Here is a 20,936-nt window from a genome sequence, read left to right as displayed (position 1 = left end):
TCATTTCTGGTGAGTTTCGGTGTGAGGCCTGTGGACCAGCATCAGCATCACGTGTGAGAATGCCAGTTCCTGGGCCCCGCGCCTCCTCGCCGGATCTGTCAGAACGAGGCCCCAGGGGGTACTGATGCTGTCCGGGGCTGAGGACCCTGCCCGGGAGGCTCGGATACTTCCTGCTCGTGGGCTTAGGGAAGGCTCCCCACCTCTCCCTCCGGCCCCGGGGGACCGGAGAAGCTGCACAGCACGCCTCCCCTCTCTCCACTGGTTACTAGGAGGTGCTGAGTGACACACAGGCCACAGGGTCAGCGGAAAGGAAGCCAGGTTCCGGGCAGCTGCCACCTGCCCTGCTGGCTGCTCTCCCGGCTGCCGCGGCTTTGTTTTTCTTTCCTCCCAGCCTGGAAGGGGAGCCGGGGGAGCCCTCCCTGCGTGCCTGCCTAACCCCCCAAAACTGAGGCAACGCAGGTCCAGACACCCAGGGGCCTGGTTCCACTGTCCTCCCTAGAGACCTGGGAGTAGGACTGAGGCTCAGGGCACGTCTCCACCTCCTCTCCTCCCAGCCCAGTACTTCCCTTTCTCTGAGGATGGGTGAGCAAACACTGCCGCCCTGGGGCGGGCTTCAGCCCCAGGGGCTGCGTCCTGGACCAGGACAAAAGGCCTTCTCTGAAGGGGTCACAGTTCTCACCCACTCCTCAGGATGGGTGCTGGCCAGCCCGGGCTGCCACCACGAAATGCCAGGCCGGGTGGCTTCAGTACCAGGCATGTGTCTCTCTCAGTTGTTGGCTGGAGAGAGGCTGAGGCCCAGGGCGAGGATGGGCCCAAGGGATTAATTAAATAAGATGAATTAAAGCTACCCAGCCCTCCTCCCGTCTCCAGGCCCAATGGACCTCCTCCCGATATTCTGATCAGACAGCAGCACTAACGCGCTCTCAGCAGGGAGTCCCTGGGATCCGGACTAATCCAGCCCAGTTGTCAGGGTTCACTACCGTCTCTACATGTGTTACCAAGAGTTCACAACATGGAAGCAAAGATTTGGGGGCATCCCTGGGTTACATTAAAAGCACAATTTCCTATTTTCTTGTCAAATGTCTTTACTTGAGGCAACAAGTGAAATATAATCTAACTCCACTGGAAATATCACACTTGGAGGGAACACAGAGAAAAACACACCTTAAAGCCAAACATTCTTTCCAAGGCCCGGCGCTGACATTTCCAGACTGACAGCTGGAGGGGCGCTTCCACGAGGCAGAGCTGCGTCCAAGGCCGGCGTGGCGAGCTCTCCGCCTCGGCCGCTCCCCGGCTCAGGGCACGATGCTCGTGGCCTTCCGCAGGGCCAGGTAGCCGGTGACCACGTCGGAGGGCAGCCTGCGGATGTAGGAAAACTCTTCGATGGAGCTGAAGCGCAGCTTGCTCTGCGGGTCCGTGTAGTTGGCCTGGGAGGGAAGCGGCACAGGGAAGGGCAGAGAGCTGGTGACGGTGAATATTTTAAGTTCAAGTTTAATTTTTTTTTCTCCCTATTTTACAGAAACTGACATATATCTTCATCATGTCTTACTCAGTCGCCAAGAACACTAAATTGCACACTCTGGCAAAGACGTCTTAATCTTCCCAGACTTAAGGCTTCAGGGAATGAACGGGAGGAAGAGGAGTAACCACATAGGATTCTAGGACTCTTCTGGTCAGTGCCTCAAGGGCTACGAAACTGAATTCATGCTGATCATCTCTGCCTTCAATCTCCCTCCTGCTTCAAACAAAGGCGCAGACCTGTTCCCAAGGCAGGGAGCAGCACCCCCATGCCCCTCCCTGCTGCCCTCCGCCTACCCCAGGGCATCCCTCTCCCCCCTTCCTCGCCCTCCCTGGGCCCCATGGCAGTGCTGGGCTGGCCACCAGCACCCACGCTTCCACCAGGAGGGACGGCCACCCTACAACTTGCAGCTACAGCCAGGCTCGTCTCTGCAACTTGCAGTTCTGATCGTGTCCTTTACGGAACCTCTCAGCGGCTCCTCTGTTTTTGGGACGGAGGCTCCAGTCCTCAGCTTGGCTCCTACATCCCTGCTGGCTCTTCCTCAGCCACATGTCCTCACTGGCTGTCCCAACTTCTCAGGCTCCGAGTCTCCCCATCCGGAGACGCTCCATTTTCCCTCTCCTTGGCAGGGGCCCCCACCTTGGCTCCCTGTGCTCAGTAATCACCCGCTCATCCTATAGGACTCAGCCCCCAAAGTCTGGTCATCAGGGAAGCCTTATCTGCCCCCGACAGGAAGTCAGGCCCCCATCCTCTCTCACCTCACCACACGTGTCCCTCGTGGGATGCTGATCGATATTTCTTTTACGTATATTATCTGCAAGAGCCTCTGATTAACGTCTAAGCTCTGAGGCTCCCTGAGGCAGGAACCCTGTGGTGTGCTTATCACGGAATCCTGGCTCCCAGCACAAGGCAGAGCACAGCAGGCCTTCAGTCAGTGTTTGTACAGCAAATGATGAATGAATGAGCCACCGAATGGACGCTCAGGACCACCCCAGAAAAGAGAACCTGTTTCCCTCTGACATACCAACATTCCCTGCTGGTCTGTTTCCCCATGTGCAGAGTGGAATCTAATTCACCCGCTATACATCTCAAGGCACATGGCTTCTACAGGCTTTGAAACAGAAGACATAAGAGTGAATCATCTAAAAGGAGCTCCGTTCAGAAAACGATGCGATGCCATTCAAGTCTAGACGCATAACATCCCGTCACTCCAGTGTGGACGGTGTGCCCCGGGGTCCATCACCTCTGTGGGCCTGCACGCAGCCATGCTGCTTTGATCAGGGAGGGCGTGAAGGAGCTACAGGCCGCAGGGAACTGAGTCATAGGTTTCTCACATGCTAAGGCTCCAATTCTGCCACTGGGATCTCCTTAGGTACTTAATGGCTTCCCGTCAGGAAAATGAGATTATTTCTTTTTCTTTTTTTTTTAATATATATTTTATTGATTTTGTACAGAGAGGAAGAGAGAGGGATAGAGAGTTAGAAACATTGATGAGAGAGAGTCATCGATCAGCTGCCTCTTGCACACCCCCTACTGGGGATATGCCAGCAACCAAGGTACATGCCCTTGACCGGAATCGAACCCTGGACCTTTCAGTCCCCAAGCCGACGCTCTATCCATTGAGCCAAACCGGTTTCGGCGAAAATGAGATTATTTCTAAAAAAAAACTAAGACTAATTAAAGCTCTATAAGAAACAAAGCTTTGATCCTTTGGCTCTATCGAGATACTGCCTTTCTGTGACACTCGGAAGGAATGAAAGGTAAGACAGTCACATAAAGGAAGGCGGCAGCAACGAGGCCCTTCCGAGGCTCCTGGCCGTGAGCGGCGAGAGGAACGGCCTGGCAGGGGAGGCCGCCTGCCTGCAGCTCCCCGCAGGGGTGCATCTGGCTTTGATCATCCCGCCTCCATACGCCAACCAGCCCGGCCTGGCTCCATTCCTGTGGCCACCTCACTCCTACCACCACTTGGGCTGTGCTGAGCCAGCCCGCCCAAGTTCAGATCCACTGCCAAGAAGGCTGCTGAATAGCACAGATCCTGTGGCACCAACACAGAGGTCACCGACGAGAACTTGCACAGAAGGCACCTGACCTGGAGCTCTGAACGGAGGGGTGGGTGCCGAGCACCCGGCACAGACGAACCAGTAAAGAACTGCACTCCCAGTCAGAACCTCCTCCGGGTTCCATCACGGGCACCTGAATGAGACAAAGGCCAGCCCCTCCCCCCCAGGTCAGGCAGCAAACAGATTTCAGGCCTTCCCCGGGCGTGGTGACCGCAGTGCTCCCTGCCCCCCATCTCCCCCAGAGCCGTGCTTTCCCCAGCTGTGGAACAAGGGCTAGCTCAACACAGATGTGACCCTGCGTGCCCCCTGCCCTGCCCACACGCAGGGAAACAGTTGCTTGGCTGGCTGGGGAAAGGTGGGTCAGTACAAACATGAGCTGGGCTTATTTTTTAATGATGTAACTTTAATTTATACAAGTAACAGATGAACATAGTTTCCTCTAAAATGGGAACAGAAAAAAGACAACGTTTCGATTAAGACTGAAGTCCCCTTCTACCATCCCAAGTCCTTGGCCTTCCCCTGAGGACACCACTGCTAGGTGGGTACCTTCCAGACCGGTGGCCGTATTCCTCACGCAAACATACACACACCAGAGAAATCACTCACGTTTTTCCCGTAAGCACGTGCTGATTTTTACTTGGGTGGTTCAGTGCTGCCCACCTTGCTTTCTACCTTTCAGTAAACAACGTATCTTGGAAGTTAATCCTCGTTGTTACATACAAGCTCACAGACTAGGATGAAAATACTCCCCTTTCTCCCGCTGATTGACCTTTATGCTGTCTCCAATATTCTGCAAATCCGTTTCCTCCCAAACATTTCTGCACGCAGCTCCTTGGGCACCGTTTCTAAGGGAGCCGGCTGGAAGGCAATGCCAGATCGCAGGCTTTGCTTCTTGGTCTCAGTAGGCACTGCCTAACTGACATCCAAAGACGCAGTACCAATGTAGGTTCCCACCTCAAACAGCAAGGTATGGGAATAGTCACTTCTTCCCCACCTGATGAGTCTTTTCCTAATTATCAGTGAGCATGAATATCTATTTACGGGTCATATGTATCTCCTTGTCTTTCAATGATATGGTTGAGTTCTTTGCATATTCAGAATTTCTTGAATCTTACATGCATTGGGGCAAGAGGTGTTGGGTTTTATGTAACATGGTAAGTCCTATGCCAGTGGCACAAAGGGGCCTGGAACAATGATTCTCACAATGATTTTCGTGCCTCCTAATGTGTGAAAAGCATCGTACAGCAGATGAGTTGTATGATAATGCTGAGGGTAAAGCTATCTTTTCTAAGGGACCACCCTCCGAGTCTGGCCATGACCCGTGGCTTCTACAAGCTCAGCACAAAAAGGGACAGGGAGAAATTTCCACTTGGGGCCATAACAGAATAACTGGTGCCAAGCTAGTTCTTCTGCCATAAACAGCTATTAAAAAGGGTCAAGTACATGAGGCAACTATTTTCAGGCAGTAAACAAGAGACAGCATAAGGCTACATTTCTCTCAAGGTGAATCAAGGTGATGTCCCATTAGGGGACCTTTAGGAGGAGATACATGCCATGAATGGATACAAAAAGAACCCAGCACGCACACACATGGGCACACGCATGCACACGCGCACACACACACACCACATGTACACTCAAGCAGGTGTGCTCCATTTTACAGCACTTTCTACTCTATCAGTTTTTTTAGAATCATTGTATTTAAGTTCCTATGTTAAAAAGTTTGTAATACACCAAGGAGTGTATGCTCTCTGGAGGAAAGCTAAAACATATGACTAATTCAGAGTACAGATAATATTATTTTCAAAAGTACAATAACAACTCAAATCCTTACCAATGAAAACTGTGTATCATTTAGTCAGTTTGTTATAGAAGTTGGAACCATACATTTTTATAAAAATGTAAAGCATTTAAATGATTCGGATGAGTTTTTAAAAGTGCAATGACCAACTAGTTCTACAGTCAGGAAGAAAAGCCCATTTTCTGAATTGAATAGTGCTGAAAAAGGATGAATGTGAGATGAAAGTTCCACCTACTTTCTACTTTCTGAAAAGGAGACGAGGTTCCCTGAGGTTTCTGAGGGTCAACGACTTGCCTAAGTCCCCCTCATCCTACCACGGCTTTCCAACTGTGTTCCCAGAAGCACTGTGGTGGGCAGTGGGGAGGACAGAGGACCAGACCCCCACAGTGGGCTCCAGGGGATTCTGTAAAGGATTTCATTTGGAAAAGGGGTCTGGCGCTTAAAACTATGTTCAAAAACCACTATCTTTACCATAGTGCCTCTTTAGAGAAGTTTAAATATTTTTTTAAAAGAGTACAGACCCTCAAAAATGCACTCTTTTTTAAACTTGAGTACTATAAAAGTTTGTGGGTTTTGTTTTGTCTTTTTCATGTAGTTAACATGGTAATATATGAAGCATCTTTCATATAAATACAGGGAAGGGAAACTTGGGTCTCCTTTCTGGAGCAATCCTCTCTCCAGACTGCACACATGATGCCCAGGTAGGTCACAGCTGCTCTGAAATAAACATGTGAACACTCCGGCACAAACCCATTACCTATTCAAAGTCTATGGGCTCCAGGCAGCACCAGTGGTGGCCAATATTGAACACTGTATAAGTAGATAGTGAAACCTTCCTTTCAATTTCGTGTTATGAGGCATAGAGACGTAATTATACTCACAAGAAGACCTGAAACATCAGAATACTTTTTAGCTGGTTTGAAGGATGGAGGAGCATCAATACTGAAGTCTGAAAAGAAAGAGAAAAGAAAAAGAAGATAACTAAACGGAGTTTCAAACATTCAGCTCCCTTCCAGCCCAGGGGCCAGCTTTGCCCTGCCCCTAGGGACCACCACTCTAGCAGAACCACAGGGAAAGCTCATCTGCCCACAAGCCATGTTCACCGTCTTGGGCTACACGAGCTGAGGGTGATGAGGTGCCAGATGACCCACTGCTTGGGTCTCAGCATCCAGATATTGGCATGTCCACACCCAGACAACGGACTAGCTCGCTTGTCGTCATCTGAGTCCCCCCCCCCCCTTCCTGTCACCCCCATGAAAGACGTGCAATGGGCAGGAGCTAAAGGAAACTTTTACCTGGACTTTCCAATGAAGCTGAACAGAACAGAAAGCAGCACTTTACATAGATTTGGAAATGCTGTAGCCTAAAGCATTTACTCTGGAAAACACTGGCTCAGAGAGTAAAACAAAGCTTGCCTTGAAGCTGGTTGTGAGGAAACCTACTAAATCTGGGGCAGCCTTGTTCTTGCAAACAACTTTTAAGAGTAGACTTCTGGATAAGAAGTTTGTCAAACCAATATTATTATTATACCAGCACTTGTTTCTCCAGATTGGCATGCTAACAGTGACATTAAAAACCACACATCCATGAGAACACCGAGTACAGATACCGTTAGGAGGAAAGGTACACAATCTCCCTATAGTGACACCACTATAAAACTCCTATGTTAAAAACTGTTTCCTCCATTTATGCAAACATAGTAACTCGGGTTTGTTGTAAGAAAGTTCCCAGCGGAAACATTATACACTCAAAGAAGGTGCTAAACAGCTCACAGTTAGGATCATTCAGTTGCCACGGCAACGCCCTTTCAGAAGCGAGGATTTGTTTCAGGTTCTTCCAGGTTCTATTCTTCTTGCCAGCGACTGCGCCACCATGGCCGGAGTGCTGGGAAAGGAGGAACAAAATCAACGGAAAGTACCATTTCAGAATGTGACATGTATGCTTACTCATTACTGTACTATGCCCCTCATTCTGTCAGCAATCGTTTGTACCGCTAAGCCTTTTTAAATATATATATATATATATATATATATATATATATATATATATATATATATTATTGATTTTTTACAGAGAGGAATGGAGAGTTAGAAACATCAATGAGAGAGAATCATCCATCAGTTGCCTCCTGCACACCCCCCACCGGGGACATGCCCACAACCAAGGTACATGCCTTTGACCGGAATCGAACCCGGGACCCTTCAGTCTGCAGGCCAATGCTCTATCCACTGAGCCAAACCGGTTTTGGCACCCCTAAGCCTTTTTTAAAAAAGCATTACACTGTGCCCTTTAATCTTCCTTATTAAAAAGCAATGCTTTTGGGTTGTCAAAATCCATGAGTTAGTTGGTGATGAGGTAGAAATAATAGATTATGTTTTTTACAGGCACACAGAAAATCACATCCTTTATTGGGTCTAACTTTATAGAACTCACTCAGGGATTTCCCATTATTTTAAAAATAAATTTACTACAAAGTTAGATTCAAACTCATGACCACATCTCTAATCTCCCTTCTGAGGACAAGTCTCTGCCTTGCAAATTGCTGGTGATGCTGGAAAACGCAAGCGTGCCTCACTCACATGGTCTGACATGACCAGGAGAGTAGGGCCCGTGTTATGTCAAGGCATGGCATGCCTTCTGGAATCTTTTCTTTTTTCTGTCCTATGAAGATGACAAAATAAAATGGGAAAGGGGAGCAAAATCTGTTGCAGGCACTGGCAATACTGTATTTTAAAAACGAATGGGGGAAAACAACTTCTATGTATAAGCTGAATCAGTGTAATTAAGTCCCCTGAGAACAACAGGAAAAGTAGCCAGTTTCCACTTTACAATTGCTTAAAGGATGGGCCCTTTTTCTCCTGCCCTCACACTTCCCACAAAACCCAAGACAGGGAAGGTGGCACCCTGGAGAGAAGGGGACACCAGTGCTGCAGGCCCAGCACGGTCAGAATCCAAAAGATGGGTGTTTGATTTTTAATGTATCAGATACCGGAGATGCTTACCACAAAGTTGGGATCCTTAAATGGCAAAGGTTTGGAAGTTTTTTCCATGGGGCCTGTGGTAAAGTCAGAGGGCACCATTTTATTCTCACTCATGGCTTCCATGCTGATACCCTGAAAACACAGTAAGAATAGTGGGTCAGTATCTGTTAGCTGAGTTCCCTACCACAGTTCTCAGACATAAGATGGCATCACAGGCCATGCGGGGAAGACGGTGTGCCCAGAGGCTCAGGAGGTGGCCTGCAGCAGCGGAAGTCCTGCTGGACTGGCCACTGCACCTGCTGTGCAGAAGCCACAGGAGACCGGGAGAAGCCAGGGCCCCAGCTGCCATGCTTTCTGGCCCCACATGTGCCAAGCGCAGGGATGGGTGTCCTGCCCATGCCGGCTCATTTAACTCTGACAACCAATACAAGGCAGTGCTGTTATTATTCTCAGTATACAAAAAAAAAAAAAAAAGCAGGCTCTCCATGACACCACATGGGCCCTACTCCTGCTGATCATGTCAAACTATGTCTTGAAATATTAAGACGAAAAAGGTCCAGCCCCGTTAAGGGTCCCATCAGCCAGATCCCAAGCTAGGGCTCATATGCTTAAGGGGCACAACAGGATGTGGGCATTCTGAGGAAGGAGAAGAGCGGGAGAGGAGGCTAGTAGCTCAGCTGGCTGCGGCCAGAGTGCCCTGACAAGCAGGCTAATGTGCTTTAAGACAAAAAAACTTTTAAACTAAGAATCACAAAGAAAAAAAAACAAGACAAAGTAAGAAATAACTTCTGATTTGTAATGCAATTTCCAATCTTCCCAAATGGCAATACATTGCTTTTTTGATATATAATTTACATAGAGCAAAATGCACAGAACTTAAGTGTAGTTTCGTGTAGTTTCCTGGGTTTTGCCAAGTGCTTACACTTGTGTAAGCCGTGCCCCCATGGAGGTAAGAGAGCATTTCCATCCTGCCAGAAAGTTCCCTCATGCCTCTTCCTAGCCCGTACCTTCCACCCTCGATGGCAGCCTCTGTTCTGATTTCCACATCACTTTTGGCTGTTCTAGAACTGCATGAGTGGAGTCTGAAGTATGTACTGTTGTGTTTGGCTTCCTTAGCTCAGCATGTTTCTGAGATTTATTTATCCACGCAGCTGCATGGATCAGTTCATCTCACTGAGTTTGTACACTGCTCAGCAGATAGTACTAGTACTCTACCATATGGATGGACCACAGTTTGTTTACCCATTTTCCTGTTGATGAAATAATAATAATAAAAAAGCTGCTATGAAATATCTGTCTAGCCTTTGTGAGGACGTGTGTTCTTACTTCTCCTGGGTAAATACCTAGAAGTGGAATGGTTGGGATGTAGGGTAAGTATATGCTTAACTTCGTAAGAAACTGCCAAATCATTTTCCTAAATGGTTGCACTCTTACATTCTAGCAGCAGTGTAAGAATTGCGATGCATAAATATATATTCCACCTCGCCACCCCCACGACCCCCAGCACTTCCTGCAATGGCATCCATGTGGGAGGGAGGAGCAATGGGGGAGACAGGACCTGTCTGCTGCAATAGTTCTCCCAACAATCTCTTCTCAAACACCTGCCCAGACTCCTCTCCAGGGTCCCTCCCATAGCCAGTAAGCGCATGAAAAGATGCTCAACATTATTAGTGATTAGAAAAATGTAAATCAGAACCACAAGAGATATTATTTCCACCCACCTTGATGAATGTAATAAAAAACATAATGACATGTTGGCGAGAATGCAGAGAAACTAGAATCTTTATACACGGCTTGTGAAAATATAAAAAGGTTCAATCGCTTTTTTAAAATATATTTTATTGATTTTTTTACAGAGAGGAAGGGAGAGGAGTAGAGAGTCAGAATATCGATCAGAGAGAAACATTAATCAGCTGCCTCCTGCACACCCCCTACTGGGGATGTGCCCGCAACCAAGGTACATACCCTTGACCGGAATCGAACCTGGGACCCTTGAGTCCGCAGGCCAACACTCTATCCACTGAGCCAAACCGGTTTTGGCATGTGCAATCGCTTTGATAGCAGTTTAGCTACCTAGTTTTAGAGGCCAACCTAACAGCGAATGAGCCAGGGACTTCATGGAACCTGAGGAGGAAGCTGTAGCTGGCAGGCAGGTCAAAGAGAGTGGCAGCCATCTGCTCTTTGGAGAGGTGGAGGTCCAAGGGAAAAGGAGGAAGCTTGGCCCGCTGGCTGAAGACACACGCGGTAAGCAGGTCGCCGCCAGTGTCAGAACAAGGCAAGGAGCCATTCTCCTGAGAACTGTAACCATTCATTAGGAGGCACCACGAGACTGCCCGGTGAGCAAAGGCCGATGGGCATGGGTTGTCAGGAGGCTGGGCCTACGGAGTGGCCTAAATTAAGTGAGAGAGAGAAAAAAATAACTCTAAGAACTCTGCAGTGAATAGAAAACCATGGCAGCTGGGGACCACTTAGGAAAACAGGCAGAATATAAAAGAGGTTTCCTGGGGCCAGATGCACTTTAAGTTTCAAATTTTATTGCGTTTTTCATAAAGAAAATGACTACTTATATAATGCCGTTCCCATCTGGGAGAATGTAAGCAAACAGAACTGCTACGGAGGCAAAGAGGAGATCCTAAAGGGAAACGAAGAACCAGGCCCCAAGCCTCCAATGTGATTACAGAACCGTCCACAGAGCAGGCCCAGCTCACAGGGCTGCCCTCAAGTCGTGCCTTAGCTTCATCTCCTCCAGAACTCCTGAATGATGGCATTTTCCCTTTCTGTTCATGCCTCTTCCCTGATTCCTAGAAGTAAGGTCAAAGGCACGGAGAAGTCCTGGAAGGGATACAGGGATAGGCTGTTCCCAGGCCTGGGGAGACCCGGGAAAACGCCAACAGGCAGGAATGCCTCACTAAGACCCAGGCAGGCAGTGCTACCCCGGGGGCCACTAAGAAAAGTCCATGTGGGCTGGCAGGTCTGGGAGCTCTGCCAAGGGGAGGACGCACCTGCGGACAAGTGCATCTGCTGAGAGGAAGGGCGGCTGTGGGAAAAGAGGGAGGGGCGTTGGCGTCACCGTTCCGAGGGGCACAGCTTGAGGAGGGTCAGAAAAGGAATGAAGATTTTGTCCTCATGCACTGATTTTCCAAACCGAGCCCTCCTGCTCCTCTGGTTACTCCTTCCCCTTCTGGTCCTGGCCAGCAGGCCAGCTCTCCACACGGAGTCAGGAAGAAGGGGCGGAGAAAGGAAGCCATCCTGAGGTGCACTGAGCTCATCCCTCCAGAGCTGCGTCCTGCCTCCGCTTCCCTCTCTGACCAGGCTCCAAAATAATGCTCCACTCTGGCTCAGAACGGGGTTTTCTCTTTCCGTTCCTCTTTCACTCCGCCCTCCATGTGACTGTGCCCTCATTCTTCCCTTCCCCTGGGCTTGGGCCGGGCTGAGACTCCTGTGTCAGTGACAGGATGAAAGTGAGACACCTTCAGTCAAAGGGAGGAGCATGTCTGTCAGGCAGGGAGGCAATAAAATATAATTTAATATGATGTACGGTCTCCATATAAATAAACCTATCACACTAAGAGACTTTACGAGATGAGCTGTCCCGCCCTGAGACAGGAACCCTAAGAGGAAAGAAAGAACACGCGGCACCGAAAGAGCTGATGTCAGTCCCAGGGAAGAGGAACCTGGCCTGCATGCCGGCCCCCAACTGAGGCAAGCCAATGAGGCCTCAGCTGTGCCCAACTGCAGAGCCCAAATAAATGGCTTCATCTCTCCAGACTGCATGACTGCATGGCTGACTCAGACTTAAGGATGACTTGGGCACTATGTCTGTGGCTACAAAAAGAGAAACAAACGTTCTTTGTCTTTTTCAAAAAAAAAAAAAAAAAATATCTACTTACATCTATCTAATAGTATTCTAGATTTAAAAGCTGACCCTAGTCTACAACTACAGGGTTACTTAAAAATAGGAAAAAAAACTGAGATGAAAACTAAATATTCAGTAACATATACACTAATAAAAGGGAAATATGTGAACTGACTGTACTTCTGAGATGCCCACCAGCCAATCAGGAGTGAGTACACAAATTAACCCAACAAAGATGGTAGGTTAATTTGCATACGCAGGCGCAGAGAGGCTGGGTGGGGCAGGATGCCTGCTATGAAGGGCGGGGGGGGGGGGGGGGGGGGGGGGGGGGGGAGGGAGTCAGAGGGAGCTAGAGGAGCAGCGCTCCAGCCGGAGCGAACACTGAAGGCTCCAGCCAGAGCAAAGGCAGAAGGAACCAAGGCCTGGGGCCCGGATGCCAGAGGAAAACCTGTGCCGGCAGTCAGGGGCAGGAAGGCCTATTCTTGCACGAATCTTCATGCATCGGGCCTTTAGTCAATTAAATAAGAGCATTTAATTCCTTGAGAAGTCTATCAACATAGAGATAGGCTCATTAAATAATGCTAAGTGAAAAGCAGGATATACTAAATACAATGCTAAAGAACTATTTATACATAGAAAACACGAATTATTATAGTTGCTAGGGAAGAAGGCTTTTTATGTCCATTTTAAAAATGGGGAGCAAGGGAGGAGCTTCTAAAACTTAACATTGTCATGATTTTTCTTAAAAACTGGGATAGAATGATTTTTTTAAATGAATAAATCAAATCAGTACAGCATTGTCTGGCTGCCTCCAATTACAGAGGCGTCTTCCATCAGCCGCAGTCTACATTAACCTTCCAGAGAACGGCTGCTTCTCATTTAGATGTTCTGTTAACTGCTTACCCATCACAAATCAGCCTATTATGTAACACTCAGTATGTAGGCCAATTAGGTCTCTGTAGATTTTATCAACTTGAGTAGGCATTTGTAAAGTCTAAAATACTGCCCTCACAAAATTCCCCCCCAAAGCATTTCTCTGCACATGGTGGACTTGGTTATATCAGATATCTAGTTATATCTTCTAAGCTACAGAATACGAGTGATGTCAAGAGAGGCAGCATGGAAAAAGAATGTGGACTCTGGACAGTTTTGGGTTCCAATCCTGACTCTACCACTTGGTAGCCATGTGACTTTGGCAAATTTATTTAACCTCTCTATCTATGCCCCAGTCTTTTTATCTGTAGAATAACAATTCACAGGGGTTGTTTTGAGGATTAGATGAACTTTAGAAAGTGCTTGGAACAGTGCCTAGTATATATTAAATGCCTAATAAATAGTAATTATTACTTATCACGATTTCTTTCACTTTAGCACAGTGTGTCCCATGGACATACTGGGAGAAAATACTTGCACTGCATATATTTGGCAAAGGACTCCAATCGTATATAAAGAACTCCTGACTATTAATAATTTTTTTAAAACCCAATTAGAAACAATTGATATTGGAATGGTCGATAAGCATATGAAAAAGTGACTGATATAATTAGTAATCGGTAATCAGAGAAACAAAAAAATGAGACAGTACTACACAGCCATCAGAATGGCTAAAAGGAAAGGTGGAGGATGTAGAGCAACTGCCACAGTCATACTTTGCTGCTGAGAATGCACAACAGTGCACCCACTTAGGGAAATACTGCTTAACAATTTCTAACTTAGTTAAATGTATGTCTACCTTATGACCCAGCGATTCCATTACTACCCATTTACCCAAGAGAAATGAAAGTCCATGCCTACTTGTATAGGAATGCTCCGAGGAGCTTAAAAACGGTAAATAATTCAAATGTCCATCCGTTGTGCTATGTTTACACAATGTGCCAGGTGTACGGATACAGGTAAAATAACATGAATAACTTAAAATCCGTTTCACAGAGAAACCCAGACACAAAAGAGTACGTTCTGTATATAGTTCCATTTATATTCTGTTCCAAAACGCAAAGCCAATCTATAGTGAGGGAGGTCAGAATAGTGGTCACCTCTGGCAGGGAGGGAAGACCCCGTAATAATGCCTCGAAAGGGTCACCAGGGAATTTTCTCGGGCTCTTAATATTATTCTCGATCTTCATCTGGGTGGTGGCCACATATGCAGCAAATGGTTCTTCTGTACTCAAGATTTGTGCACTTTACTGTATGAAAAATCACACCTTCACAAAGTATTTTTTTTAAGGGGAGCACTATTAACTATCCATGGGAGAAACGACAGGCAGTTAACATCTCTAAAGCATCCTTCTGGGTGAAGGAGCCACACTACGTGCTGGAGAGGGCACAGGGACACACTCCTTCGCTGCCCCCTTATTGCTTTAGGTAAAATGCAGGAGCCAGGACACACACTCTTCTAAGCCACTCCTCTGTTGAGTTCTCTGCTGGAATGCTGGGGCCTGGATCATCATGCTGCTCCGGGCTTTCCGACCACGATTCTCACTAAATCCTTCGGACAACCCCGTGCGGTAAAACCAAACACACTTTGGGAGCGAAGCTGGGGATCAAGAAGCTCTTTTCCGAGGATGAGGGAAATCACGCGTTATCAATACATCCTGGTAGCCCTCCACGTAGGACTTCGGGGTGCTCTGCCCCTCACAGACACTCGGTAAATGTCTGTCAATGGACATAGTTTACCCGATTCCCGCACGTCCAAACTACGGGAAGAAAAAGCTGCATCTGCGACAGGGGAACTGTCCTGCCAAAGAGCTGACGTCACCAAACCGGCGCATGCGCCCTCACTCGCCCGGCCCGGCTAAGACGCCCTCACGCGGCCCCGCGCAAGCGCTCTCCCTTCGCCCCGCCCCGCCCGGCCACCGCGCATGCGCAGGCTAGTCGCCGGGCACTGTACCTGAGCGAAGCCAGAGGCAGACACTTTTTTCTTCTTACCCGCGCCGTATCCCCCGCCGCCGCCGCTGCCGTTGTGGGAAGGACTGGCCGGCCGCTTTTTGCTGTTCCGGGGTATCCCCGGAGCGGCCGTGGTGGCCACAATTGGAATCTGAGCCGCCATCCCTACGTCTGAGTCTTCTTCCCTTCCCCCCACCCCCCTTGCTTTCTCTGCAAAGGTCCTCGGACTTCCGGCTCGAGGTTACTTCCGACTTAGAGCCGAAAACCCGGCCTGGACTCTTGGAACGCCCGCCCGCCGGCTTCTCTCGGCCGAATCCAAAAGGCGGAGCTCGGTGCAGCCTGTTCTGTTGGGACCGGAAGGTGTCTGCGCACAGCGTCCCAAAAAAGGGCACGTGCTTGCAAATCCCTAGCGGTCAAGGAATAGGACATCTCGCCATCTTTATTATTATTATTTTTTTTAAAAAAAAAAAACAGGGTTTTAAAAATAACCCTGTTCACTTTTCTAAAGTGAAGTCAGAAGATGGGTCCTTTTTGCCCCAGGGGCGTGGCTCAGTGATTGAGCCTGGACCTATGAACCAGGAGGTCACAGTGGATTCCCGGTCAGGGCACATTCCTGGGTTGCAGGTTCATTCCCCAGTGTGGGGCGTGCAATCATTCTCTCATCATTGATGTTTCTATTGTTCTCTCCCTCCCCCTTCCCCATTTATATATATACATCAAAAGTGACCCTTTTGGGTCACTTTTGATGTATGTAACAGTGAAAGTAGGGTCATTCTGGGTGGATTAGACAGCTACTAGCCTTCCCATTGATCATTGCCTTCTTGCAGGGAAGAAATTTGTGTGTCAATAGAGCCCAGATGGACTTGAAGGGTAGACTGGTTCTTAACCCTTTAGGGTCACAGCAGACCTCTTTGAGCGTGTAAGCTAGGCTACCCTCCCTCTCCCACCCCCCACCAAATGTATACAGGTATAGATAAAATATTACATATGATTTCAGGGGGTTGACAGATTTGCTAAAACCTATTTATGAATTTCAGTGGAACATACCCTCCCACTTGTTATTGATTACTTAAACTGCGTGGTTTATAATTGGTTGGTTAATGTCTTTTGGCTTCTGGTAGAATGTAAGCTCTGTGAAGGCAAGGCCAGTTATGTTTCATTCATTTATCTTTCCCATCTCACAGTACATTGCAAGTCATCAGTACATTATAAATATTTCTAATGAAATAGTTAATGAACGAACCTCCTACAGTAATTAGTTGAAGCTACTGTGTTCTCATAAGGAAAGTGGCATATATGAATCTAGATATTTAATAGAAATGGGCTGCAGAATGACTTAGATGTGTGTGTGTGAGAGAGAGAGAATAGTTAAGGAAAGTGACAGTAAAGTTACTGACATATTTTCTCTCCAAGTTCAGTCTCCACCCCTATCCTCACCCAGATCTAGGCTTCCTTATACCTTATCTCAGTGGCTACACCGACCAGCATCCAGTCATCTAAGTCAGAATCTGGCTTCCCGGGCCCACTCTCTCTAATAACCCACTCATCCCATTCTGGACTGCCAACCTTTCAGCTCACTCCTTCACAACTCCTGCCCCAGTGAATCCATCTCCTCTCACCTAGATGCTGCAATAGCCCCCTGATGGAAGTTTGGACCTCCATCTTTTCCTAATCCTCCCCAACCCTAAGCCATCCTTCACACTGCCAAAATGGGCTAAATCACAAATCTAGTCATACCACTTACTTATATTCATCAGAGCCCTTTCACCTTGGCATAGAAGGTCCTTAATCACTGGGCTCTTCCCACTTCTCTTCCTTCATTCTCAACACTTCATTTCCTCTGCTCCAGCCAGGGACTAACTATTTCTGAGAATACACATTGTTCTCTTAACTCATCATATTTTTGTTTCCATTATTTCCTCTCCTAGGATCGCTTAGCTCCTTTACAGCAATTTAAGAGGCCAATGCCTTATCCATTAGGCAACTGGGTCCTTTGCAGCAATTTAGATGCTGCTTCCAATGAAAAGCTTTGGCCATCTGATGAATCCTCTTTCCCCTCTTTCTTTCCTATTTCCTCCCTGCAAATGACTCTGAGGACACTGAGTATACAGGGGGCTCTGTTGAGCACCTTCCTATAATCCCTTAATACATGTTTATTGAGTTCAAACACCAGTTCCCTACTTTTTTTTTTTAAATATATTTTATTGATTTTTGTACAGAGAGGAAGGGAGAGAGATAGTTAGAAACATCAATGAGAGAGAGTCATCGATCAGCTGCCTCTTGCACACCCTCTACTGGGGATATGCCCACAACCAAGGTACATGCCCTTGACCGGAATCGAACCCGGGGCCCTTCAGCCCCCAAGCCGATGCTCTATCCATTGAGCCAAACCGGTCCCGGCCAGTTCCCTACTTTTAAGGAATCAAACACCATCTGGATTCCCATTGCTAACTTCAGTCCTGGTGCCGTCTGATCCCTTTCTTCCTGAAATCCTTCCCTTGGGATCTGGAACACCACCATCCTTTTCTTCTCCTTTTCCTTAACCAGCTGTCCTCTCTGTGATAGTCTTCTTCTTCTTCTTCTTCTACCAAAGGGTTTCTTATCATACTACAGGTTAAAATATAGGTTATGTAGTCACATTCCCCTAGCAGATACACTTTCTTTCAGTTTCCCAGGTGATTCTGCTGATCAGCCAGGTTTGGAACTTGGCTCTTCCTGTTCAGTCCTTGCACATTTAGAGTCCCTTGGTGCTTGGTCAAAGACCCTCTGTCCATTCCAATCCATACATACCCTTTCCAATCACTTCACCAACTCATGGACCTCAGGGACCATCTAAATGCACACCACTTTCAGATTTGCTTCTCTTTATCTGGGTCTTCCTCCAAAGATCCATATCCAGATGTAAAATCCCCCCACCCAGATATAAGCTCATGTTGACAGGTACCTCACACAGCCTGACAAAAACAGAATTCTTCATCCTCCTTGCTTCTCTAAAACATGTTCCTCCTTCAGTATTTCCTATATCTGTAAATGTCACTATTATCTACCAGTTATTCAAACAAAAACCCTGGGCATCATCCTTGACTCCTCCCCTTCATCCACCTGCATGCCATAACCCTATTCTAGCCATTATCATCTCTCTCTCGGACACTCACGTCACCTTATTTGTCTCCACGTTTCTCCCTTTGGTCCCTCCAAAGCAGTCACCATGTGCAATCCCAGATGATGCTAATGTGCATATTCAGATCATGCCCTCTACTCGAAACCCCTCAGTGACTTCCTGTGATCCTAGACTGAAGTCCAATGTCCATACCATGGTTTCAAAGGCTTTCAGGGACCTGTCCATCTTTCTAACCTTGCTTCTCGCCCAGCTCTTGCATTGCAGTTCGGTTTTCACTTTTATCACTTCCGCCAACCAGCTGTGTTCCCTCTTTCCTCAGGGCCTTGACACAGGGCTCCTCCTGTGTGAAAACTGTTTTTTTCCCAATGCCACCCACTCTGGTCTCATTTACTTCCACTTGCCCTTCTGAACCTTGGCTAACATGCTGTTTTTCAGCCTTCACTATCCCTCTGGTTTTGTTAAAACCCCTTGTTCCCTGTTCCCATTCGTCTCAGTCTCCAGTACCATCTGTCTTTCCTGTTACATGTCACGCCCTGAGGATGGAGACAAGGACAAACAAAACAGAACACTCCCTGCTCTCAGGGAGCTCCCAGGATAGCAAGGGAAGACAGAAATTAGGTTTGTCTTCTCAGCTGAACATAAATTCCTTGTGGTTAGTTGCCAGAGTCATCAAGGACTGAGTGGAGGAGCACCCACAGATGACAGCAGCAAGGAGAGAGAAATGCAGGACATCCGCTCAAGGGAACAAAAGCTTTGGGCTTGGTAGAAACCTGTTCCACATCCACCTTGGCAGCACCAGTCACTGCACAGTCCTGGCACATGCCAAGGCGGCATGTGTAACTCACATGTTTCCACGTCTATTGGTGAAGATAAATTAACGCTGAGGATCCATATTCTGCTGGCTTATGTGTTGAGGCGGGACCTAGGCCTTCCCTGAGTCCCCTCCCCAGTTACTCCTGAGAACTTGTCTTGGGCATGTCTCACCTTGGCCGTAGGTGTACTTCCTCTCTGGCCTCCGCAGCGGTGCCTGCTGCTCCTGTGTCCCTCACCTACGCCACACTTCCCTTGGCAAACACTGCTGATGCCCTCGCTGGGGCTTGCCAATTAAGCAGCCTCAGCCAGTCTTGATCCCAGTCAAGATTTAATGCTAAGGAAAGAATAATACGCTTGTTAAGTTATCCCGTATCATTTGAGGCATAAAGCACCTTTTGTATTGTCTCTCAAACATCTCAGGAAACACTGGGATCATGCTGCTCCTGGGTGGAAGACACACACTCTCTGTCAATCTCCTGATAACTTGCCTAAAGCATAATAGTAATTGCTCACTTTGCAATCAGTTGGTATAGAACTCGTGGATGCTATGAAGAAATCTAGAAGCTGCAATAAAGACCCTCACAATTCCCCGCTCACAGCCACTACAAGAGGCAGCAGGTGTGCATGTTTGGAACTAGGGAGACATGTGGCCCAAAACAAGTCCACTGCAGTGAGAAGCTGATGGAGCCCCTAGGACAGTGGTCAGCAAACTCATTAGTTAACAGAGCCAAATATCAACGGTACAACAATTGAAATTTCTTTGGAGAGCCAAATTTTTAAAACTTAAACTTCTTCTAATGCCACTTCTTCAAAATAGAATTGGCCAGGCCATGGTACTTTGTGGAAGAGCCACACTCAAGGCGCCAAAGAGTCGCATGTGGCTCACGAGCCACAGTTTGCTGATCACTGGTCTAGGAGATCATTACATCCTCTCCGAGAGCAGTACATGCCCTGGGGGTGTGGAGGGGCTAACCCCTCCTTGTTCTTTAGGTATCATCTCACAGGAATCTTCTCTGGTCTCTGTTCCCACAGACAGCCCAGTGAAATGTCCCTACAAGGAGGTGCTCACAGCAGCCTGTTTTTCCATCCCAGATCTTCCTATACCACGTGGTAAGTACCTGTGGATGGTAGGCTCATTTGGGCAGGAACCGTTTCTTTGTCACAGTTTTGGGGGCATTTCAGGCACTCATTGATGATCTGCTGAGTGCCTCGTTATTTAAACAATCCTTGTCTGGAAGGAGAGAGCTTGGGCCAGTGGGGGCTGGTCTGGGCTCTAATATTTGCAGGGCCCAGGCCAGCCCCCAATACTAATGTGTCTTAATATTTAAACGTACAAATCAAGCTATTAGAATGTAAAATAAAATAGGTTCTACCTTTCTATTTTGGCAAACACACCCCCACAATGCAGAAGGCCAGAGTTGGATTAAGAATTCCCAGAATCCCTGGAGTTCTGTTCTGGATGTGGTAGCATGGGAGAGCCATTCGGTGCCTGGCCACCCTCTCGTTCACCCCTTGCTCCACTGGAAATCATGAAGTGACTTGTTTGTTCATGTGTGCGCACCCCAACCCAAACATCCAACTTCATCCATCTTCTACCCAACGCTCACAAACAGCCTCCTCTTTACCACACATCGAGGGGTGCACACATCAAACCCAGAGACAAGGCCCACAGAGACTCTGGAAGCAGGCGCAGAGCCATTCGAGCAGGAGATTCTGGGAGTCTCCAGTACTCAGAGGAAGTTCTGGAAGGAGGGGTTGGGGCATCGATGGTCATATGCCCTGGTATCCACAGACCCCTTGCTTGGTGCAGAAGGGCATGACAGAAGAGAGCGCTTTTGTGCAGGTGAGGGACCTGCCTGTTACTGGGATAAGTCCTGAGAAGGCATCCGATGAGGAGCATGA

General features: G+C 47.8%; 1 protein-coding gene across 1 annotated transcript; it reads right to left on the bottom strand.

Moving 5' to 3' along the window:
* Positions 1–1,069: 1,069 nt before the first annotated feature.
* INO80C (INO80 complex subunit C) lies at positions 1,070–15,470 on the bottom strand. Its single transcript, XM_084887996.1, has 5 exons — positions 15,105–15,470; positions 8,383–8,493; positions 7,153–7,264; positions 6,262–6,329; positions 1,070–1,427 (listed from the first exon to the last, which is right to left on the bottom strand). Exons 1-5 carry the CDS (start codon positions 15,261–15,263, stop codon positions 1,296–1,298), a joined length of 582 nt encoding a protein of 193 aa, XP_084744122.1. The 5' UTR covers positions 15,264–15,470; the 3' UTR covers positions 1,070–1,295.
* Positions 15,471–20,936: the final 5,466 nt, after the last annotated feature.

The sequence above is a fragment of the Pipistrellus hanaki genome (genome assembly GCF_964339955.1).
Source record: "Pipistrellus hanaki genome assembly, chromosome: 6".
Taxonomy (NCBI): domain Eukaryota; kingdom Metazoa; phylum Chordata; class Mammalia; order Chiroptera; family Vespertilionidae; genus Pipistrellus; species Pipistrellus hanaki.
The sequence above is the reverse complement of the archived record's forward strand: the minus strand, read 5'-3'. Positions and strand labels throughout refer to the sequence as shown.

What these genes read in the sequence shown, in the direction of transcription:
- INO80C (XM_084887996.1), bottom strand. Translation starts at nt 15,263, where the DNA reads ATGGCGGCTCAGATTCCAATTGTGGCCACCACGGCCGCTCCGGGGATA. An exon ending in GCAACTGAATGATCCTAACT is followed by an intron (nt 6,330 to 7,152) that starts GTGAGCTGTTTA and finishes CTTTCTTTTCAG; the next exon opens with ACTTCAGTATTGATGCTCCT. An exon ending in CTGATGTTTCAGGTCTTCTT is followed by an intron (nt 1,428 to 6,261) that starts GTGAGTATAATT and finishes CTTCCCTCCCAG; the next exon opens with GCCAACTACACGGACCCGCA.